Source organism: Rhopilema esculentum, chromosome 21 (assembly GCF_057945365.1).
Source record: "Rhopilema esculentum isolate cy_ngs chromosome 21, ASM5794536v1, whole genome shotgun sequence".
NCBI classification, from domain to species: domain Eukaryota; kingdom Metazoa; phylum Cnidaria; class Scyphozoa; order Rhizostomeae; family Rhizostomatidae; genus Rhopilema; species Rhopilema esculentum.
The window spans coordinates 1,426,790-1,445,951 of record NC_142835.1 but is presented as its reverse complement, the minus strand read 5'-3'; the positions used below and the strand labels follow the sequence as shown (position 1 = coordinate 1,445,951).

General features: G+C 36.8%; 1 protein-coding gene across 1 annotated transcript; it reads left to right on the top strand.

Moving 5' to 3' along the window:
- Positions 1–3,839: 3,839 nt before the first annotated feature.
- LOC135684597 (snake venom 5'-nucleotidase) lies at positions 3,840–18,846 on the top strand. The gene is made up of 8 exons (XM_065200230.2): positions 3,840–4,917; positions 12,393–12,601; positions 13,308–13,510; positions 14,052–14,314; positions 15,109–15,310; positions 16,346–16,501; positions 17,721–17,842; positions 18,538–18,846. Exons 1-8 carry the CDS (start codon positions 4,573–4,575, stop codon positions 18,844–18,846), a joined length of 1,809 nt encoding a protein of 602 aa, XP_065056302.1. The 5' UTR covers positions 3,840–4,572.
- Positions 18,847–19,162: the final 316 nt, after the last annotated feature.

Genomic DNA, 19,162 nt, shown 5'->3' with positions numbered 1-19,162 from the left:
GTATTCTTTTTTAACAACATCACAATTTAAGGCATTTTACATTCCCTCCTTGGCTTTTAAGTACAATGGTCAGTCGGTTTGAACTATGAACATATAATGCGAATTTTGCAAAAAGATATTCTCCTGACGCTTTGTTCCTGCATATCCACCTCCAGTAAGAAAGGCTTTCTTTGGGGTAAGAATAAGAAAATGACTTCATAAAGTAAAGCAGGGCCCACGCCACCGGGGGGGCCGGGGTGACCATACCCCCTCCCACTTGTTTGCGAAGCGAGTAGTTTTAAAGCTGAAGTAAATGAGGAAAGAAGCCTTAGCCCCCCACACTTTTGCTAGCCTTGCCCCCCCCCACTCTCAGATTCGTGGCGTGGGGCCTGCAAAGGTGTAATTTGAGCTTCAAGATCTATAATCTGTTAAACTAAATTAGATGATTGAGGTGTTTGCAGCTGCAGTACAGTTGAGTTTGAACAATCACGTTCTCGGCTACATACAAATAAACTCTAAGAATAAAAAATGATGATAAAAGAATCTTAGGACAATAACATTTTGTAAATAATCAGTAGATATAGTAATTTATAACAGCCAGATTAAATCCATATATAATGCTTTTTAAAGCTGAAGAACAACCAAAATTAAAGATAGTCCTTTCGAGCCATTGAAGCACTTATCAGCTGCTATCAGCTAGCATACAGCTGGACAAACCCAGTGGCAGCACTAATTGGGGATAGGGGCTATTACTCCCAAACAATGACAAAATACGATTCGCATAATTCTTACAAGTGCTGGTGTGGGTAAGAACTTTTGTATGTCGGGAGGAGGGAAAAGCTTTCAAGACGGAATTTGAAAGAAACTATTAAGATTATAAACAGATCCTCTATTAAAGCATGACAATTTCTTAAGGCCTAACAACACTCTCGTCAGAATACAGGCCTTACATCAGTACATCAGTTCATCACAAAATCTCGTCTTAAAACCTCCGATCTAAGTTAAACTGTCTCATCTTCAATTCTTTGAACTTGACCTCCAGTCTTGAGTTACTGTTTCAAAGAATCTGCTGTTTCCCAAAGTATTAACTTGGATAGTTGAAGGGATTAGTATTTAACGTAAACAAAATCAGATTACAAGCCCCAATTTTGAGCACGTCATGCTGCTCCTGTTATGCTGAATAGCATATGATAAGAATAAACTACCCAGAAACAATTATATAAAATACACTTACACGTCAAGGAAAATTGCATTGTTGAAACCTATATAAATTTATGTTAACATTTTGAATTTTCTTCACGAAAAATGTTAAATTCTATGTCATATACCAAAGCATTTAAATCATATACCTTTCAAAAAGATGAAATCAAATGTGAGAAACTGACTTTAAAAAGACTGAGTCAGGAGCATGCCTGTCTATAATGAACGAGTAGTCTTGCCCTCTATAATGTTAAAGAATATAAGAGTTAAAGATAACGTTATGACGTAGGAATTGACTTTTGTGACGTCATACAGACTCATGATGCTTTAGAAATTTAACTAGTTAGCAAAGAATGGATTCATTCGATAGGCAGAGCAGAGGATCGTGGAAAACATACCCCAAAAATTTGGTGGCCTAAACTGACAACTGATAAACACAAATAATTTCTTAATTGTTTCACAGATAATCAGCAAAACAGGTTTGCTATTCATTTACTGGAACTCGGAAAGCAAGAAACTGGCGTTATATGAATGGCCAAAACATGATAATGAAACCTTTAAAATACCCTTAAAACTTGCATTTCATGAAGCACTGTTGTTATTCTAAAATGAAGCACATAGAGTATCACCATCGACTCCTAATTCATAACCATGATAAATTTGGTAAATTTTTGTGTTACAGTGTTACAGTTATGTGTTAATTTTCAGCAACCAAGCAAATTTCGAGTCAAACCAGTAACAAAAATGCCACTTTTCTCTATAGTTGGTATCTCTATAAAACAATATTCAGAAATGCTGATATCATATTCAACATTAAAAATCTTATGAAATAATATGTCTTTGATTTTCAATAATGAGCTTCAGTATACCTATACCATATCGTTTTGCCCAGGTAATTCTATACCGACAAACTACTTTATAGCTACAAACTTAAAATTAGTATGTAGTGCTATGAACAACTGGGATGCTTTAACAGACAGGGCTGGGCATCTACTGCCTCTTGGCCCTGCACCCTTCTTTGAGACCCTAAGTGCTCCTGAGTGTTTCTAATTGAAGTCAATGTTAGAAACCTTCCAGAAACAAAGATTCAAATTTTGAAAATATGATTCGAAACATCTATGTAGAAATTACTTTTTTATCCCTGACGTCACTTATGTCGGAATGCAATGAAAAATGTTACAAATTGTGGAAAAACGAACAATAGACGTCTTGCCTTCGAAACCTGCTCCAAGGCTATTTTGCCCCCATAAACAGAATTTCATTGAAACAGCTCCTAAAAGACATAATGGTTGAATGTCTTGAGCGAATTAGATTCAATTATAATGGCAAATGATCTTGCAATGTTTCAAGCTACTCTAAAGAAAGGAATGATGTTATTACGTATCCCTTACATAGTGCAATGTTTACCAGAATTAACCCTTTAGCATGAGATGTTAGGAGTGTTATACATTTATATTTGCTTTAAAACCTATAAATAAAAAGTATTGAAGAAACTTAACAGAAACTACTGAAAGGTTTAAGGCCTAGGAAAGTTTCTAAAGCATTGGCTTTTGAAGCAGAACTGGAGGACGTACATTAAATTCATTACCTAGCACATGTATTCAATTATAGTGCTATTTTTAATATTTTTCCAGAATAAATAGAAAACAGCTGAGCCAAGCATTTCTCCCGTCTTATTTGAGAAATGGTAGACACAATTTTCGGCTCTATTTGTTCAGATTTGACAAAACAACATTTTGTCTCAATGGCTTGCCATCTGGCGGCTATTTACGATTTTTACCCAGTCAACAATGCTAATATAAATTGATTTCTTCATTAAAATTTTATAGTTCATCATCTCGAGGAAGTAAACTTCAGCGTAACGGGGGAGCACCTTTATGCTAAAATTCTGAGTCATTATCGCGTTGAAAACTACATAGATTCGTCATCATCATGATAATAACTTTATCATCATCATAAATCTATCCTTTGCAAGCTCGACCACTTTGGTTGGAGAAAATCAAGGTTTAAAAAAGTTGCGGGTGTATTTCAGAGCTGGTTGCAATAGTTTCAACTATCCTTCGCTAAGTCTTTTCCAAGGTTTATTCCCATTTCAGGCCTTGTTCCTCTTGTCTGCACTTTGACGTTAGGGAACACTAGGTTATGTGTGTGCAACCGTTTGAATCCAAAAATGGATTCTATATTATCAAGAACAAAAATATGCTGTTGCTTGAACAATCTTGCAAAATGAAATCAAAGGGTATGAACTGGAAATGGCTTTATTTCAGCAAGTGTCAATTATAAGTATGATTTAAAATTCCATTTCTTAAAAACACCGCTTTGTGCCGTATTGATAAGCTCGCCTATTAGACAGTTGAGCATTGCTAAGTCGGTAATCACGGTTGCTCTTTCGTATCGAAAAGAATTACAAGCTTCTCACTCCATGCGAATTTCCAGCTTAATTATTTATAACGTTGATTCTAGAAATAATGCTCTCATCTTCAACTAGGCCATGGGTGTGATTGGAAGTTTGGCTAATCTTCTTGTTAATTTAACCTCTTGTGGTTGACGCCGTAACACATAGTCAAATGCTGGACATTTCTCGCCAGTAAAAGATTTTAAGCTGGGATGCCATAGTAGACTGCTTGTCTAAATTGTGACTTTGTCTACCACTGCCGCTGTGACAATATTAAGGGGGAAGAAAGTATCGGTTCTATGCTGTTAGAACGACATGTAAATTGCTAAAGTTTTGGATTATGACGGGCAACGTTTGTCATTTTATGTAGCCTATGCTAAAAATTGACGAGTGCTGAAATTTTTTAGGATTTTAAGAAAACACAGAATTAAAGAAGGTACAGCATTTTCAGGAAAAAAGTCCCATCACCGTGAAAATATTGGAACTTTTGATTTTCATTAAGTAGAAACTTGTTGCGTTAGTTTGCTTGTCGCCCATCGGATAATTCGAGATGTTTAATCACCATGGCAACTTTATCACGAGACAATTTAACTGCACAGTTTCATACATGCGGAAACCACTTCATAGCAAGGTTTGATAGAGCAATTTTAAGACCTGCAAGCGAGAAAGAAACCAACCAATGGTCTGCTGAAATTGGACAAGTAAATTTTTTTGCAATTAAAGATTCACAGATACTCTCCAAAGCTTGTTGGTGGCAGGGCTTTGAACACAATGCAGAAAAAATGCAGGCTGGATCGAAAGAATGTATAAGGATCTTTGAATGCATTGTTCAACCCTCCTGATCTAACGCGGCAGCTCGTACATACCGACAATCATTGAGAACCTCTGCGTATGAGTTGTGGAGGCAACCTTGTAACACCAATGTATGCATATTCGATTTCAACCGCGGAACCCAGCTGAAGACTCGCGAAAATCGCTCACTAGTCAATCTTGCAAAAATGACTCTTAACACGAAACAGTTTGCCCTCTCGTTTGTGATTCACTTTGCTCTGTGGATTCTTGGGGATTGTTTTGAACTGACGATACTACACACGAATGATGTGCACGCTAGAATCGAACAGACAAATAAATATGGTGGAGATTGCACAGCTAACGATGCATCGAGAAATCAATGTTTTGGTGGTGTTGCGAGAAGGCAGACGCTAATTAAAAAAGTTCGAAACACCCACCGCAATGTTTTGCTTCTTGATGCCGGTGACCAGTTCCAGGGAACGATATGGTTTAACGTTTACGAAGGGCAGGCGTCGGCATTTTTTATGAACAAGCTTGGCTATGATGTTATGGTAAGGATTCTTTAAATTCTTTTCAATCTTTTAAAATATGATCGAGTTCCGATTTGCAGAAACCTAGAATATTTTCTTTAAGCAAACTGAAATCGAACTACGTGTATTTCTGCCATGCCTTGTTGTTTGTGGAAGTAAACCTTTCAGGGTTTGTGCAAACAGTTTACACGTTACTTCGTTGTAAAGGCCTTCGTTACAGCCTTTTCAGCGAAAGGAGAGCGAAAATAATAACAATTGGTTTTGTAGACCATGGCACTGTGATAAATGAAATATAACAATTCATGGTTGCATTGTTGCATAATTGTGGTGTCACGCAAAGAGCTGTAAACGGTCATTCCAACGCGATTCTTAGATATTAGTCTCAGAATACGGAGAAAGCAAGATACTTCGCTTGACCAAATATTTGTGAACCTTTATGACAGTGGATTCTGAAATTCGTGTTTTGACTAAAATCCGAGCTTTTGCAGAGCTGCAGTCAGCTGGTTTGTAGGTTCTCAACTAAAAGTCATTCGTCAGCTAAAACGGCAGACCTCACTGCAGCACATATCAGTGCGCATGCAAAGCTCTGCTCAAAGTTTATTCACGTTTTGCAGTCATGTTTTAACAAAAAAGCTACAATCGTATTAGAACATTGAGGTCGATATATCATGTCCCTAAAGGGACGCAGCAACCCCCAAGGGTTGCAACAGGGTATCTATTTTGGGGTTAGATTATGGTAAATCTAGAAAATAGTAGGGGAGATTCACTCCATTTATTATCCATTCTATTTCTGTTACCAACTTTACAATTATTCGATACTTTTCTTGCTGGAAAATTTATTTTTTACAACCCTTCTAAAACTGACAACGATTGTTCTCGAACAAACAAATTACTACAGCCATCAGCAATCTACGTTTTAACTTTTTGGAAAGATTTTAATTTCTTAGAGAAGGAATCCCAACGCTTATTTCCCTAATGAATTTTGAAATCTCATGTATCATCCAGGAAGACTTCCATAATTTTTAACATCCCTTTTGTCCGCGAAAACTATTAGATCGATGTTACTTTCATAATTTGGGTAGCCTTTAACTATTAATCAAACTCGAGATAATTTCTAAACAAATAAGAAAGTTTTAAAGCAGATTTCGGAGTTGTCGTTTATCCTTCCCTAAATTAATCTTGTTTCGTGCAGCAAAGCAGAAGCAAACACATCAATTGAATTGAACAAGTATTTAATCTTGATGTAACAAGGGCTGCCTGCGCCCCTGAAGTGCGCTAACAAAGCAACCATATTTTCCATAAAAACAGCTTGAAATCCTATTCAAAAAAACCGCAATACGCTATTGCTAAATCTTGATGGTTGTAGAAAATGTCTGCGAATTGCTTTATTTATGCTCAAGATGATGCCCTCTCGATCTCTGATGGGCATCATCGTTCAATGTAGAGTGAATATCGTTTAAACACTAATGATTTTGCATTCATTTAATTTACCGACGGTTCAAGCTGTCGGATGAGTGGCTATTCGCTTGAGTTACAACTGCGTCGACCGTGTTAAGTATGGTTGTATTTAGTATCCTGTATGAGGCATACAGTTACTGGCTCCCTCCAATATATGCACAGAGTCTTTGCAAACTCCAGTTGCTACACCCATAATCACAACTACCGTAAGAAAGGTTAATCTCAAACTTCGGTAGGGTTTTAAACGGGGGCGTTATCACTCCAGGAAAATCTCGTATGGTTTTGGAAAAATACTTTTGTTTTCGAGAAAATCCCTGTAAATCGCCAAAAAGTCTTATTGTTTAGAAATACCTCGTACGCTGTTTGGAAAGAATGATGCACACCTCGCTATTAATGCTCGAGTTGCAGTAAACATTGCATTGCAAAGCATTGCAGTAAACAGTTCTTACAGAATTGTTAACGCTAGAAAGATGAAGTTAAGATGCAATTTTTTTCTCGAATGCTGACAGGGTACAAAGCTGGAAGCTTTTAAAGGTGCTCATGAACAATTCTTATCAGTTCAAAAACCCTTTCTGCTTGAGCATCATACGTAACAACATCATACCTCCATCTTATCTTGAGCATCATACCTCAGTTGTTATTGTAACAGTTTTGTCCTTGCTTTATTTTAACGAAGGACCGCTCGATCAAAACACTTTTTGGTTTGAAATCGAGGCCTTCGGGAAATTGGCACTCAAGTGTGGTCTTTGACATCCAAACAAATCTTTTTTCAAATAGCAGGAATACCAGGAATTCGAAAACTAGATTTAGTATTTACTATTTTGAAGTAGAAATACAGACTTCGGCTCTTCTGTGAAGGAAAATATAAGACGTCAGGCCACCTACAAAATACGTGCAATGGCGCACTGTGTTTCTCTTTACCTGTTTTATCCATAACCTATTTGGTTTAAAATTCCCTTGTAAGCAAAAAAACCTCTGAAGGTCATTCACAAATGAAAATGTGCTTTTTATGGTACTACGACTTCTCTGTTTTTGACTCCATTATCTCAGTGCTGAAATCACGAGGCGGCTCTAGCCCATCACAGAGCGAAGCTTTTCGTATTAACTATAGAAAATTTATACCTCATCTGAAAATGTCCAAAAGATGCGGAGGGGGTCTTGGCTGCTTAAACCCCCTTAAAGTTTTTAAAAAGGGGCTCATTCAAAATCCAGAGAAGATTTATCTGGCGAGCAGCAAAAAAACAGTATCTTCATACAAATATTGAAATGCACCACAATACTCTTGAAAAGGAAATGGAAAAGCTTGCACGCAAGTTTCTGTTTTTTACAACACGACTTATCTTCATTTTCCAGACCGTTCATGGAAACAACTGTTTAATTTACCAACTAGAAGAAGCGAGCAAAAATGATAAGGCCTTTGAAGAACTTTGACACCAGAAACATTTGTAGCATGCAACACATGCCATTTGAAAATCGAGAGAGGAGAAATTGTCAGAAACATTTACTACAGTTTTGCAATTTGGTTCAAGGATGTAAAAAACTACACTTTTCAAGCTATATCGTTATACCAGCTCAAGATGTTGTTCGTGCTTCAAATAGAAACATGTGATTAAACGGTGATATTTTTCATAGTTATAATTAGCTAAAATTGTCACCCTCGGATTGATGTTCAAGCATAAAAGATCCCAGTGAACTCAAAAACAAGGGGCTTGGGCAGCTGCAGTTTGCACAATGAACATTTTCCTTATACAACCACGCTATAAACTCTCCCTTCCTACCTCTTACCCTCCCTTAGCTCTCTCCTCTACCTTCTCCCACTTATATTTTTACAGTAAGTAACCTTCATATTTCTTCAAATTATCTGTTTTACTTAACCTTACATTACCCTTTTTGCTTGAAATCCTTTTAAAATGCTGCAAAGGTCGATATTATGCAAAAAAGAAATACTGCCTGCATTTCATATACTAGCTTTGTTTTCACCCCTTCCACTTTTAGAGAGAATGGAGTCCTTACGATCTCGAAACACGCTGGATATCCAAGTGAAAGCTTATCCTATGTTCCTAAGCTGTCCCATAACTGGCGTATGGTATCTTTCGCTTTAATTGGTAGGTTATCCTTGCGCATAGATGTAGACAAAGAGCAAAAATTTCCCGTGAAAAACCAACAGATCAATCACATTTAATAACTGGTGTTTATTTTATTTGCAGCAAGCCTAAAACAGAACCTAAATATTGACCGAGTAAGTATTGAAAACAAACACAGACAATTTCTCTAAGGTACACAGAATTCTCATTTTAGAATTTAATTTCTAACGCCGCATTATATCTCGCATCATATCTTTAAAAACCAGTTATCCTGAATTGTATAGCACTTGCAGATCCTAGAAGCGAGTGAATGCTTCAAACAAAGATTCTTGCCTTGCTTTTCTTGGTTTTTCTTGGCTTGGCTCTCTTCATTCCATCCCTACCGAAGAAACGCCGCTGTCTCCCCAACAACAACCGATGAACTTACTCAAGCCTTGGCCAAACGAATAAAACATCGGCATAAAACAACATTGTTGCATAAAACATGTTTTATTCGTTTGGCCACCACATTTTATGATGTTTTACGATGTTTTACGATGTTTTGCAAAATTTGATTTCCATCAAACATTTCGTAAAACATCTCTTTTGTTCTCATGTTAAATAAGCAATGTTGCGTTCGTTTGTGGCCACCCCTTAAAACATTTGTTTTACTAACGCAAGCGCAGTAGGTCTAAATCTAGCAAATATAACGCAGTAACTGTAAGAAGCTGTGCGGCAGCGCTTGACCATCACAGATGTTTTAACATTTGTTTCATTAGTTTGGCCAGGTCATAAAGCATCTTTCAACAATGTTGGTACAAAAATGTTTGACAATGTTTTACGGATGTTTTATCCGGGCCTTAAATGCTCCAAAAACAAATAGGCATCTAGTAAAATGAAGGGCCGACGGAACCTTTACTGAAATTGTAGCGAAGGGGTATCCCCAGTGCTCGGAAAATCGTACAGTTGACTCCGCTTATAGTCACTCCGCATAAAGTCCCACTGCTGGTTACAGTCACCTAAGACTTAGACCCAAATATGCAAACTCTTCAATTTGACGCCCTTAACAGTTACACTCCGTTTACAGTCACAAGCAAGTAACATTTGGTGTGACTATAACCGGAGTCTACTGTATCTGAAACTGTTCGCAATTCTCTGGCCTGTAAAAAAACCATTTGGCAAGATGTAGGCCATAGAGTTTAGGCCATGAAAGCTTTGACAGTGACTTTACATGCGCAAGTTAGCACGCAGAGTGTTTCTAAATGGTCGTTTAGCAAAGCTTTGCAACAGATCCCTGAATGGAAAGAGCATGTCGCGTGATATTCTCATTTATGCAAAGATTTAATTATTATTATAGTACTCTCAATTTTTATTTACTAACTTAATCCTTTCGGTTAATTCCATGATAGACATAGTCAAGTTTAAAAGAATAGAATCAAGATTCATCGGTCTTTGGGTCTCAACTTCTAAATACCTCAGCCATCACTGAGTAAATTTCAGTTTAGTTGTGATTGCAATTTCAACGGCCGTTCGCAAACAAATATTAACATTAGCTGTTGCAGGCTTAAATAGCCTTGTAAACTTTGAGTACGTGTGTTTGCTGTTGCTAAGCGATCCGTGTCGTATTTTAAACAACAAAATTCTCGTGTTTGAATAATTCTCGTATCGGACTCTCTTACATAAGCAGCTGTATTTCGTAAACCCAACTTTGACACTTACGAATTCACCAACAGGTTACCCTAATTTATGCCAGTTGAAAAATTTTGTTCAACCCTTCGGTTTTCTAAAACATGTTTTGCTAACCAAAAATTAGACCAAATGAAATTTTCCTTACCATCGAATTCAAAATTTGTAACATCACAGCGGGTGCAAATCTATCGGTCATAAACTCTTGGTTTTTTGACTTGCATTTGCAGTTATTTGCCGTCATACTCTGCTTCTTTCCGGACAGCGAAGATTGTATCGACCCCCATCCACAAGCAGTGGTGCAATGCTATAAGAAAGGCTCTTGCACATAATGTTGTTAAAGAAATAGCAAAAGTAGAAATTGGTTATGTTTTGGCATTATCAAGGGGGCTCAGCCCACTTGGGCGGCCGCCCCTCCACTGCACCCCCATCCCAAGCCCCAGCAATACACCAATTCGTCTCACGGCCTCATTTTGAAAAAATTCTTCAAATTCTTTTGTACAAAAGTTTTGACCTCAGATTTGGATTGACAGCAATGATTTTAGTCTACTTGTAAGTTTTTATTATGATATTGCTCACGATATTGATTTTATGACGACATAAAGATAAAAACTTTATGAGGGATTTGACCATGATTGGCAACTAGGAGGGTAAAATTTCCCCCGGAACGATTTTTGCGGTCAAATTCCTTACAAGTTTTCAAACTGCATTTCTCGGTAAAATCCAAAATACAAGCTCAAACAATATGAAAAATGGCATCCCGCCTAAAATTATGACGATAAAACCAAATCTGAGCTTAAAAAAGTCGTATAATTAAGTTTGGAAAAATTTCCAAAACGAGGTCGTAAATCGAATTGTTGTATCACAGTCTTCTGTTCTAAAATGGCGAATTCCAAATTTAAATCGTTTCTTGTCATTTTAAGAAAAAGAGCCCCAAGCAACGCGTCACTAATGGCCTGAAGAGGCCTACATTCAGGGGTAAAAGGCAAATCATTTTCGGTTAAGTTTAGTTGTTTGCATAAAGGACATGCACTAAGCAAGACACTGCAAATTTGATTCGTATGTGGCAAGGTTTTGACTCCTTTTTTACTGTTTCATGCATTTGTTTGAAGTTTTCTAGGCTTTTTTTCTGTAAGATTTTTTGATGTTTCTTAAAGCAGCTGTAATTGTTGACAGGTTCAAAACCACTTTTATTTCCAGTTGGCTTGGCTTTTCCGTAGAGTAAACAATTGTCCAATATGACGTTTATTTGGCTACGATTCTCACTGCTAATTCCTTTTTTGTTTAATTTTCCATCTTATAAGTGCCAGACGCGACTGGAGAAAAATTTATTATCAATGCTTTTTGTTGAGACTGACTTCTATTAGAAACAGGATATTAATTATTCACTTTCAGTATAACTAACTAAACGAGAGTATAATTGTCGGCAGTTTTCTTAATCTAAATGTCTTGTTCATTATTTACTTCAATTAGATTAAGAGCTATCACTTCAAGCAGACGATTTCCACTAAAAAATTCACATGTTATTTATACTCTGGATTTTCGTCATTGAGGAAAAAATAAGACTAATTTTGTAACTTTGATGACTGTCTGTTTTTTGAATGCATACCTCTTAAAGATGTGCGAATGTAATTGCATTGACAGGGCTTTTATCAAAGCTTGTTTTCCTTGTAGTTGAAAATATTCATTCGCGTTTTGGTTGCAGCTATCTTCAGTTTGTTTTGAGGAACACCTACCGCAAAATTTCGAGTAGCAGACATTTCAAACTGTAAGCACCATTAAACGGAATCCCAACCCTGTCACCAGTTTACATTTTAAGCTTCGAAATAATGTTGGTAAACTTGAATAAATGCGATAGACGTTGGTATTCCTAAAACTTGTCGTATATTTCTTAGTTTCCTGAGGAAAATGGGCTGACATTGCTGGGAACGTTTTCGCTACAGCTTCTACGCAAACATTTGATATCCTAGTCACTATATTATGAAAATTTGGTTTCTATTCAAGTTCTCATTGAGCCTTTTTCTACGTCTCCTATAATAAAGGTCCATATCATGCGATTTATACAAACTTGTATACTGGCAATAACAAAACCAGAGTTAAAATGACTATAATGGTATATTAACTTCTAATTCCTCTCAATAAAGTTACTGAAGAGGCCTTGCAGGCTCCTTTCATTAAGCTCAATCTGTTGCTTTCGCCTACATCTCCCTTATCGTGTTTTTTGCTTCATTGAACAATTCTGACTGTGTCCCTCTTTTAAGTGTGTTTTCTTCTCTTTTTTGTTAACAGACAATAGGTAACCATGAATTCGACATGGGTCCGACAAAGCTGGTTGAATTTCTCCGCGGGTTAAAATTCTCCGTGGTTTCTTCGAATCTGGATGTTTCACGAGAACCAAAATGGCCAAGGGCAGAGAAACTTTTCAACAGAAGCATGATTGTAAACGTTGCTGGAGAAAAGATTGGTTTTGTTGGATATATAACAAAAGAAACTACTTGGTTTGTAATTTTTTTCTCGTATTTACCTAATTTTAAAATAAGACTCATAATAGTTTTTTTGTTTTTTGTCATTGTGAAGTGTGATGCAGCGCTAATGACACAGTTTTATTTTCCTGTGGCCGAAACCACTAAAATTGAGGCGTTGGGGTATGACGTATGAATCATGACCCTGTCTAAGGCAAATTGATCTTCTTCATTTTCAATTTCACCATTAAAATATTTTTTGCTATTAACGCATCACTAGAATTGGAAAGCTTAGGATATCTTGACATTCATATCTGACACTTGTTCATTTTGTAACGTTTAAAGGAAGTTTTTTGAAAGCAGATTAATTTCTGTTTGTCAGCTTCTTTTTTATATCATGCAGTGACTCGTAGGCCTGGAGGAGGTCCTACACAGTTAACTAGGAATGCTGTGATGCCACCTAACTTGATGTCTTAGGAAGACATTTTCCCTTTATTCTCTTATGACACTTATTGCCAGATATTGATGATGCAAGCTTTCAAGAAAATCTAACAAAATTTCCTTTCCCTCTAAAGCCCAGTATCATCGTACATTGACTGAACATCTGGTCTTAAAGATAAAATCTTCTTCAGCCTCTTCGTGCTTTGCAAACCCGCAGGACCTTCATTTTTCACGATATAATTTAAACGATCACACAAACATATAAAGTACAACAAACTAACCAATGTGTTTTTATTGGCAGGCTCTCGTATCCAGGTGACAAAGTTAAATTTCAAGACGAGGTTAATGCTGTGAGGGCCCAAGTGAGTTTCCTGAAAACGCAGGGAGTGAATAAGTTCATTGCACTTGGCCATTCAGGGATCGAGATGGATATTGAAATCGCTAAAAGTGTGCCCGACATAGACATAGTTATCGGTGGTCATACAAACACATTTCTGTATACAGGTTTGTATTTTAAGATAACTTTCATTGTGTATCAATATTTGGCTATTTTCCAAAGTAGGCGGAAATTAATTACTCTTCGGGGGAATCGAAAATATCAACTCAAAAGGAAACACATTTTTATATTCTAGAATGAAATTTATATTCATTTTTATATGCGAAAATCTTGTCAGAAAAATTATACTTGGATCAGTACAACATTCTTATCCCAATCCTTGAATAAAACCTCTCTTCCAATAAGCATTATTATTAATGAAGCCAATGATCTGAATATGTTTCCACTGCAAAAATTGTTCGGTATACTGCATGATAACAAGAATGTTATGAGACATGATAACAATCCGTTTGTCACCATGCTTAGTTTGGCGAGCCTTGCAAGCAGTAGTCGACCGTGTCCTAATGATATTGATATCTTATGTTGATCGTGTTACAGAAACCAGCTCTCCCTGGACTTGGGCCTTGCACCAATACCACCTTAGGCTTGAAATCAGTCTTTTTTTGACAACTGACTTAAGTCTGTTTTGTTTATTTTCACATGATGCAGGCAAAGCACCGTCCAATGAGCAACCATATGGACAATACCCTTTAGTGGTAAACCCGACAGAGAGACCCTCCAAGCAAGTTTTGGTTGTTCAGGGATACACATTTGGAAAGTATTTGGGGTACCTCAATGTAAGTTTTGATAGTAGTGGAGAAATTACCAGCTATGGTGGCAACCCTGTTCTCTTAAACGGTTCTATCAAAGAAGATGAAGAGGTTCTGAACGAAGTAAAAAAACGACGTGGTCCTGTTTCAAATTACTCAAAGGTAAGAAAAATTGTTTTCTCTTTAAAGTAAGGATGGTGGCTCTTAAGTGTCATGCGGCAGGAATAGAGGGACAAAGAATGGAAAAAAAATACACACAGTTAGTCTTCGTAGAAAGATTACCCTTACTGGTGTGGAAATGAAAAGTAATAAAACAGTTTTATGGCTGTACAGAACTTGAAAATGGCTTTGAAAAGAGCAAACACTTTATGTCATATTTGCTAAAAGACTTTTCGTCGGACACTCCTCAGAGCATAAGACGTCAGAATAAGGGTCCGAAAGAACCCGATGAAAAGTACATGGATCGAAATAAGCCAATCAGAAAAACGCAAGCACAGGACCGGTATAGTTGTGCAATCAGTGCTGTGCAATCAGTGCTGCGCACGTAAAGAAAAACTACCCATGGAGTCTAAGAGAGAAAACGAACTTCTTCTGTCTACACATTGGCGGTCAACATCTTTTAGATAATGACGACATGTTTCAGATAGTTGGCAGAGCCCGGTCGTCTTCCCATCTAGCAGTTTTGGAATCGATCTACATACAAACTAAAAAGCCGCTCATATACAATGAATATGAAATGTAGTTAGTTATAAAAGCCTAAATGTGCAATAATTGTTCCACACAATCTACAGCTAGAATCAAAGATTTTATGTTTTGTTTAAAAACATGTTTTTCTTCTTTCTTTTTACTGTTACCTTAAGCCTTATTGCTCTGTTTACAATGTTTTACCAAAAAATCATCACATGTATCACCTTTGGCATAACATCATCAGCGAAGCGTATCTGTATTGCTTTCAGATTCCTCTTGGTAGAACCCACGTGTTCCTTGATGGGCAGCGCGAAACATGTCGACTGCAGGAATGTAACATTGGCAACCTCATAACTGATGCATTTGTCCACATGTACCAAAAACACCCAGACGAAAAGTCTTGGGCGGATGTGTCAATTGCAATGTGGGTATCTGGAGGCATTCGAAGTTCTATAGACAAGAAGATAAATGGTATGTCGAACAATTTCTAAAATCGAGGCTTGTTTATAATTGCTGATATGTTGTTGACACTGACTTTACAAGACAAACTATGTATGTGAATGGTTCTTGTTTTTGCTTTACAATTACAAATACCGTGAATATTCTTGCATTAACGCTGCAATTTACGTTATGGATGCAAACGTCATCCAGAAAGGAGTCACCTATTGTTTGAATCGACTTGATTGACTTCGTTGCGATCACAACGATGTTCATAAATTTTGGTTACTATAAAATTCTACAACTGTTGCGAAAAAATTCTTCATTCTTAACGGTAACAGCAATAGCTTAAGTGAGAAGATATTAGTCTAAAAAGTTATTTGGTGTAGAACGATGGTAAAGAACGGCATAATGCTTGAAGTACTTTGATTCAGCAATGTGATAGCACAATGAAACATCCATGTCGTAGGCACATCTTGAGCCAGAGTTATTGCTTGTTGTTTGGAGGTGTCCGTGATTGGGATGTCTCCGTGATATGGAGGCGCCCGCAAGTAGGAGATTGGAAGAAATATAGGAGCGCTTGTTGCTATAAATTGGTTTCTATATTGACTTGTAATTGATTCAACGTGCAGACAAAAGGGGCCAGCAAGAGACGATGTTACGTGATCTTTGCGTTTGTTGAATTTACAGATTAATTACAATACATGTAAATATAAATCCATATAAGAAATATACATATAAAACGAGGGGTCACTACAAAAGTGATGCTGATTATGTTATTGTGGGTACGAAGATACAAAGGAGGACATGACTACAGTCACTAAAGAAGTCCTTTACTGGAATATGTCTGCTGTTGGAATATGTCTGCTAGATAGAGATGTTTGTTGGAGGAATATGTCTGTTACATGGAGATATTTGTTGGGGGCGATGTCCGTTTAGTAGAATACGTCTGTTATTGGGTAAGATTTACAAGTGCTTATAAAAATATATTTTACTGATGCTTATAATATACTTAAGATTGATGAATCTTAAAGGATTTTCAAAGATTTTACTTTGCTTCCTTCCTAGATTCACTGACATACAAAGATATTATCACTGTTCTTCCATTTGGCAACCAAGCTGACATCATCGAGCTGAAAGGAATACATTTAATGGAAGCCTTGGAACACAGTGTTGCTGGGTACAACCCAACCGCACCAACAGGACAGTTTTTACAAGTTTCCGGTACGTTCTATTCTATTTCTCTGGGGATTTCAAGGAATATCTAAACGCTATTCGGTATCCAGCAAGATGGACCAGTGTTGTTTTCAGTGAATTGAAAAAACCAGGCCTGTCGGAATATAGGTATAGAATATATTGAAAGACTAAGAGAAGCTTAAGGTCCCAAGTATGTTATATTTCATTGTAGACCACGACGAATGTGAAAGGATGTTGTTTGGAAATTCCTTCACCGTTTAATTTTACGAATTGCAGTTATTGAAACTAAGTGAATTAAAATTAAGTGAAAATTATCTCTGTCGTAGAAATTATAGTAGAAATATATTCTTCTGAAAGGCTCATTTTAGGGTTTATATTATAAGAAGTCTGGATATTTTCATTATATTAATATTTTAATTCTGAGTCGGTATATATCAACTACAAAAGAAACAGAAGGGAAGATATTATATGTGAAAGAGGAGAAAAGATAACTTAATGGAATGTTTACCAAAGATAAGGCAGAATCCTGAACTTTCTAAAATACATCGAGACTTTGGGAACCGCAGCTTGGTAATAAAATTTATAAAGAGTACCACGACAAAAAAGACATAATGTGAATCAATTCGACAACTTCTTAATCCGATAAATAGACAAATCCATTACATTCGGCAATCCTTTGTTACTAATCCGTTAAATAGAAAAGTCCATTATAATAAACGTTTTGACTCTACCTAGAGTCATCTTCAGTATAAGATAAGGGCGAACATTTTTTTACTACGGCAAGGCTAAAAAAAGGGGAACATGAATCATATGAATACGCAGTACGCTAATTTCTAAAATACTTTGACAAACACTAGGGACTTTGTCTTTTTTCTTGAAAGTGGGAGGAAGATCGCTGAATATAAGCCAAGGGCTACACTCTCTTGTCAACTTTTGTGATTCAAGGACAACTTGTAAATGAGGGCAGCTAATATTTTTTGTCAGGTTTTGGAATATTGTATGTCACTTTTATCTTGAGTTAAATTCTATAATGACCAGACAAAGATTCCCTGCTTTTACCAGGAGATGGGGCAAGATAGCATTAAAATTGCTGTATGATGCAATAGTACTGTGTTTATGCAGCTAGCAAAGACAATTGAGATAAAAAAAGCATATCAAATAGACTACATTGATAAAAGCACGTTCAATAAACTCATTTTTATTTTCTATTTATGATTTATTTCTCAATTCCATTTTCGTTTCGTAGGTATTCGCGTGCAATATGACCTTGATCAACCAGTTGGCAAGCGTGTCGTCAAGGCAACAGTTAGGTGTTCTAAATGCAGGGTACCAGCCTACGTTCCAATAGAAAACAACACGGTATACAAGGTAATGTCTCAGTTCCTCTTCGTCAGCTACTTTATTCCTATCCTTGTGAGCGTTAACCGTTTTCTTTTACAATTGTGAAAAACTTGGAAAGGACAGTTTCAAATATAAAGTGACTCAAGAAAAAAGTTAATATCAAAGTTAAAACAGGTCTAGATATGGAGCAGGGCTGGATAAGTCTTGACATTATACTAAGCCATTCCTAATTTCAGTGCTAAAAATTTCTTACAGAAATCTTAAACACCAGTGCTAAAGAGCTACTTTTGTAGAGACACAAAATCTTAACATCGTAACAGGTCTTGATTCCCTCATCACAGGAAGCAACGTTGGGCTGTTGGTGCATCGGCACAAGTTGCTTTACCTAACCCATACAAAAAACCTAACCTTTGATATAGCTTGCTAGACTCAAGTACAAGCAGCTTAAAGTTCTTGGCAGGAAATGGACAAGAAAAGTTGCTGAAATAAGAACCCCTAGCAAAATCAAATTCTACAACATCCCTCGTCAAATTAACTCTGATAAAATTTCACTTGATCACCATGATTAAGTGTGAAAAGCATTCTTGCGTGTAGATAAAACGTCCTGAGGACGAGCTATTTTTCATGCAATAACAGAATGCATATTGTTTAAAAGTACTTTTAAATTTATTGGGAGCTTTAATCAGCAAATGCAACATACATAAATTGCCATATCTCTTTAGATTATCATGTCTACATGGATGCGAAGAGGTGGAGACAACTTTCAAATGTTTGTCAAGCATCGAATCAAATTGCATCCAGGTGAAGACGCCGTGAGGCTTGTTGCAGAATATATAGACTACATTGACCCAATAAGAACTGGCGTAGATGAGCGTATCACATTTGTAAAAAAGCCAAAGTTACCCTCGAATTGTGTATGTAATAATTCCAAACCATACACCTGTGGTGGTATGTCTTCGTCAGCGCCTCCTAGTCTCCTTATGCTAGTCATGATCTTGGCTATGTCATTTCTAGTATTTCTGTATGTTTAAGATGAGCCCTTAGTCATTGCACTAAAGTCATAACCTTTTCTATGGTGGAGCAGAGAAACAGCTCTTTATCTTACTTGGGTCGAGCCAAGGGAGAGTTGGGGCATAGATCTCAGTATATGCAGAGAGTATGGTTACATATCAAGAAAACGTCCTTTTCTATTGATGATGATACTGCCTATGCTAGGTGACTCCATTCACACTGGTAACACCTAATTCTGAGACAGATGTCCCATGACTAATCAAGTCTAAAAATGTAAAAAAATATATACTTTTAAGAATTATTTCATTGAAATCTGAATTTAAAACGACCTCTGCA

Coding starts and splice junctions, on each gene's coding strand:
- LOC135684597 (XM_065200230.2), top strand. CDS start 4,573: ATGACTCTTAACACGAAACAGTTTGCCCTCTCGTTTGTGATTCACTTT. Junction 13,511..14,051: donor AAACACATTTCTGTATACAG/GTTTGTATTTTA, acceptor CACATGATGCAG/GCAAAGCACCGTCCAATGAG. Junction 16,502..17,720: donor ACAGTTTTTACAAGTTTCCG/GTACGTTCTATT, acceptor TTCGTTTCGTAG/GTATTCGCGTGCAATATGAC.